We start from the raw sequence: 5,274 nt of genomic DNA on the forward strand, positions 1-5,274 counted from the left end.
GCTGCGAGGGACAGCCGTGGATTCGGGGACGCCGTCGAGCCCGGTCCGGTGCCGGTGCTGAGACGCGGGAGGGTCCGGGACATCGCGGAGGTCTCTGGAGCATCCCTGGGACCGCCCCCAGACGGCCGCCCGTTGCCTCAGCCGGAGCCCCTCCTCTGGTCGCAGCTCATCCGAGGCGAACGGTGCCCCCCTAGGAATTCCCCCCTAGGTCCAATCCACACGCTGGCAGATGTGCGAGGTCCTGCAGGCAAAGCCCTGCCCATCCCTCGTGCTACAACTGGCCCTGAGCTAAGCAGACGCCCGTGCTGAAGCTTCCTGCCCGCTGCCCCCCTCTCCCCCAAGGGCTGTTCCAGAGCCCCGCATCAGCTCTGTGCAGGCTCACACTGACAGCACCACCAAGGCCCAGCAATGCAATTCTCTCCAGCTCTCTGTGTTCCAAAGCGAGGAGGGTTCTCATCACTGAGCTGAGCTCCAGGGCCTGATGAAGATCGAGTTTTGTGCAGGGCACAGCTGCACAAACAGTGCTGGGCCAACAGTGCAGGAGGTTGCAGAGCTAAGTGGATGTTGGGCCACAAAACCCTCTCCTGCTGGTTGGAAGAACATCGGCCAGAGAGCTCATGTGGTAGTAACACCCAGTGCAATCCCATCCCAAACAGGAAGAAGGCTCTCTCTAAGGATGTGGGATGTTGCTGCTGGGATACTGTTGGTCGTTGCACCCCTCCTTGGAAGACACAGCTTCTGAGAGTGGGAGACATCCCTGACAGCCATGGCTGATATCATAGCAATACAGAATCACAGAGTATTTGAGGCCATGAGCACTTCAGGGTGCTTCTAGTTCCCCCCTGTCCCAGCAGGACCACCCAGAGCAGGATGCCCAATAGTCAGGTGGGACTGGGAGCGTAGGCAGCTCCTGCTGTTCTGCTGCACGTCCTCCAGACACGTTCCAGCACCAAAAAAAGAAACCCTAACCCATTTCCATGCTACCTGGGGGAGGTTCCCTCTTACAGCCCTGCCCTCCTCAGCAGGTGTCTCCTCTTAGTGGGGAGCATGGCTCCCTGCTCATGCAGCACAGCTGAGTCCTCTGGCTTTGGAGCACAGAGGGCTTCTTGCAGCCACACTGGGATGGATTCTGTCTCTGTGCCCTGCATCGCTGAGCTGGAAAGGAGATGCAGCATTCCCTCTGTGGGCTCAGGCTGCTCAAGTACAGCATCTGTTGGCATTCGCTGTGGATCAGGGGAAGTGGGAGTCCTGTGGCAGCTGCCCCCACCGTGCTGCCCAGGGGAGCAGCGGTGCCCTTGGGACTCTGCGGCAGAGCTGCCTGCACCTGAGAACTGTGGTCAGGTATCTTCTCTCTTCTTGGGTCCCGTTTGGGTTGAGGCACAGAACACAAACTTACCAGCCTTACGTGGCTGCAAAAAGGGACAAATGCCACCTGCAGAACTTGCAGCAGCTCCTGCGCAGCGCCTGGGCCAAGCAAGGATGGGAGCAGCAGTGGAGGGGCAGAAGAAAATGTGCAGCAATGAGCAGTGCTGTGTTATGTAAATATGCACATGTGTGGGGTGTGTGCTACTGCCCCTGTAACCCTGTGGCACAGCCCCGTGCTCTGAAACACACCACAGCAGCAGTGCTGGTGCCACTGGAAGGTATTGAAATGCATTTTACAGTGTGGGAGAACCCCCTTTTCTCACCTGCCATGTCCAGTTGATGCTGCATGTTGGTGAGTCCCGCTCCATCAGTCCATTGTCTTCTCATCCCATCTCCCCACCACCACCACTGCCATGGGCACACGCAGCACCGCTGCTGTGGCTGCACTTTGTTCACGGACTGCTGGCAGCCAACTGGAGCTTCCAGCTGCTTGAAAGTTATTTGTTTTTTGCCTTTTTATTGTGGACAGTCCGAGAACCATTACACAGTGCAACCCTACAAACACTGATGTCAGTGGAACTAAAAGTGCTGCAGAGGGGCAGCACTTACTCTGGTGCTGATGGAAGGGACAGTTGCTGTCACCAGGAGCACTGAGAGAGCTGCAGAGCAGCACAGTGCCCCTCACAGAGTGCAGAGCTGAGCTCCCTGTGGGCCTTGTGCATTGCAAGGAGTTTCTTCCCTCCTGCACAGCACCAAGAAAAACACTGCAGCACTCCAGTGAATGCAATGCATGGCACCGCCTATGCAGCACGGTGTGGCTCCAGCACATCCCAGCAGAAGAGCTGCTGGGGCAGAGGTGCTCCACGAGTCAGAGCTGCAGGTGTTGCACCATTTAGGCTGTAGGAGGAGGAGAGCACCAAAAACACAGGCAGTAAGGACAGCCCTGCTGTGATGGAGCCGTGTGGACAGGAGGAAACCTGTGGGAGTCTCTGCTCCAACACCTGCTGAAAGCTGTCTGTCTGGGGAGGATGCTGAGGAACGAGTCCAGCTGACCCCAGGCATCTCCAAGGGTGCCCATCCCACAACATCATTGGGAACCCATCCCAGGGTCCAAAAGCCTTCCCGGGAATTTGGTTTCCATCTGCCTAGTTGGAATTTCCCATGTATCAGCTCGTGCGTGGTGCCCAGGTGTAGGGATGGGAAGGAAGAGACTCTCAAGCGGGCACCCAAACACACACACAGAGAATAAGGCAGATACAGATGTGGGTATACAGACACTGTATACATCAACATGCATATATTCATACATACATGTATTTTTATATATATATATACAAGACTTTTTTGCCCTCATGTTGTCAGTTTCATCTTTTACCAGAGAATTCTTTCTGTGCAGACCCGCTCACTCATTTATTTGGAAAATGATTCTTGAAGAATTAGGAAAAAGGCAGTGATTGCATCAGATGGGATGCTTATTGGTCTCCTGTCAGGACAGGGTTTTCAGTACTACACACGTGGATCATAGCACACTCCAACAGTGAGGCTGCACAGAGAGCTGCTGGCACACAGCGCACTGCTGTGCACTGCCTGGGCTCTCCAGGCTCAGGTGTGCAGCGGAGCTGCTGGAGGCTCCCAGCAGGGAACGCTGTGCTGTGATTTCCAGAGCTGCGCAGTGGCGGTTGGTGCAGGTTCTGACCCTGCAACAATGGAGATCTGTGACCCCCACTGTGCGGGGCATTCCCTTTGGGGTGAATTACACTGTGAAGTGAGCGTCACCACCGCCCTGCTATGCAGAAAGCCTCTACCCCATGGGAGAAGGGCTCTGACTGCACGTGGGCAGGACAGGAACAACCCTTTCCATAGAATCATAGGATGGCCTGGGTTGAAAAGGACCTCAGAGATCATCTAATTTCAACCTCCCTGATGTGGGCAGGGTTGCCAACCACCAGACCAGGCTGCCCAGAGCCACATCCAGACTTTTCCCGCTGGACTGGCGCATAGGAAGGGTCAGGAGCTCTGATCACCTGCAGTGCCTCCACAGCCACAACCACAGCACAGCTCAAAATGCAGGCGTTGGGAGGGTTGGTAGCGGGCTTGGCCGTGATGACCTCAGCAGCAGAATGCCGGGGCCGCCCATAGCCTCAGCTCCCCCACCTGGTGCTGTGCACAGCCTCACCCCCCAGCCCGGTGCTCCCACAGCTCCCGCTCCGCCATCCCTCAGTGCTGCCCCTCTGTGCCCACAGTCACAGTCCCACGTTCCCCACCTTGGGGCTCTGTGCAGACCCTGCATTGCACAGCTCAACTCGGCTCTCCCTCATGCTGGTTCCATGCTTTGCATTGCTCTGCCTTCCCTGCACCACGCGTCTCCTCCCCAGTTCATTCAGGCACTGCTGGGAGGGCGCAGGACCCAGCAAGGAGCTGCTCAGCCCCCAGCCCCATATCAGAGGCGCTGATGTTCTCTGCGCCCTTCCCAGATCCTTACATGCTGTGCTGGTCCTTGTGGTGTTCATCTGTACAGGGTATTTGTTGACACCTGCAGAACTGCTGGGGCAAACCTCCTGGAGAAGGGCTGCACTGGGCGTGTGCTGACACTGCAGCTATCTGTCCTGCACAGCTCTATGCCTTAAGGGGATCCCAAAGGGTGCTCCTAGTGCCTGGGGCAGACCTGGCCATGCTGATGTGCTCAGCAGTGCAGCCTGAATGGTACCTCATCACAGTCAGTGCAGTGCAGGTGCTCTGCAGCTGTTCGGTGTCAGTACTGGGGATGTAGGGCACCTGTGTTTTCTGCTGGGGTAGCTGTGCTACTCCCCAGAACTGCATCTCCAGCCCCCATGCATCCCAAAGCATCACCAAGCTGCAGGGCAGGATGCTACTGGAGTGCCTGCAGAAGCCATGGGGCACAGCCCCGTTGTGAAACAGCCCTGTCAGCCTGCCCTCCCAGGCTCTGACAACTGCCACACTGCACAGCTGGGCACACGGGCACCCGGGAGCTCTGCAGTGACAGCTGCATGGGGACGGCCCATGGGGTCTGCATGAGGACAGGACAGCATTGCAGGGCGACAGCAGGCGGGTGGCAATGGGGCATCTCCTGCCTCCATAAAGAGCTGTGCTTCACTGTTCCAGACCACAGGCAGCTTCAGTTGCAGGTCCCCTGCTGCTGCCCCGCAGTGCTCACTGCCCACCGTGGCCCTACTGCCCACAGGAGCCGGGAAAAGGACTTTTGTCCCTTGTCGGGGCTCTGCCACACCACATCACTGCCGGCACGGGGCAGCCGCCGGCTCCCAGGATGAGGGCAGCAGCAGGGAGTCGGGTTGGCAGCGCCATTGCCAGCAGGACGCTGGGTTGGGCGTCACTGCCGCAGGACCCGGCTGCAGTGCTGTGGGTGCTCTGGGGGCTGCTATGGGCACCGTGTGGCCGCGGGGGGCGGCTCAGGGCTGCATCCTCGCATGGCCCACGGGCACGGGCACAGCGCCGAGCCCAGGGTCAACGCTGGGGGCTGAAGGTGGGGCCGTGCCAGCAGAGCCCCGCGTCGGGGGCACGGCAGGACCGGGGCAGGGCGGATGGGAAGGGAGGTGCCGGGGCTGGGCCGGGCGGGATCCCGCACGGGAGATGATGTATGGGCAGATGTATCAGATCGCACAAGATAAACAAGCAGTGAATTTCATCAGGGCCCATCATGGCTTTAATTTGGCTGCCTAATGAGTCAGATCCAGCCGCGCAGATAAAAGTTGTCAGAGCCGCAGCCCTAATGAATTTCTTGCCACTTGTAATCAAGGCAGCTTGTCTGAGGGGGATGATTAATGGGCCCCAGAGGAGCTGCCGTCCCTCGGCTTCCATTCCCACTAATGCAGTCGCCAGGAAATTAACCAAACCCAGCACCGGGCCGGGGCCGGGGAGCGCGTGCGGCTG

The 5,274-nt window shown here is 58.3% G+C and overlaps 1 protein-coding gene across 1 annotated transcript in view; it reads left to right on the forward strand.

Moving 5' to 3' along the window:
* LOC104909934 (homeobox protein GBX-1) overlaps positions 1-309 on the forward strand; it is a 1,276-nt gene extending 967 nt beyond the window's left edge. Inside the window, exon 2 of the mRNA XM_010707779.2 lies at positions 209-309. Coding sequence (XP_010706081.1) covers positions 209-309 — 101 coding nt within the window. The remainder of the gene's footprint in view (positions 1-208) is intronic.
* The last annotated feature ends 4,965 nt before the right edge of the window (positions 310-5,274 follow it).

This window comes from Meleagris gallopavo, chromosome 2 (genome assembly GCF_000146605.3).
Source record: "Meleagris gallopavo isolate NT-WF06-2002-E0010 breed Aviagen turkey brand Nicholas breeding stock chromosome 2, Turkey_5.1, whole genome shotgun sequence".
NCBI lineage: Eukaryota > Metazoa > Chordata > Aves > Galliformes > Phasianidae > Meleagris > Meleagris gallopavo.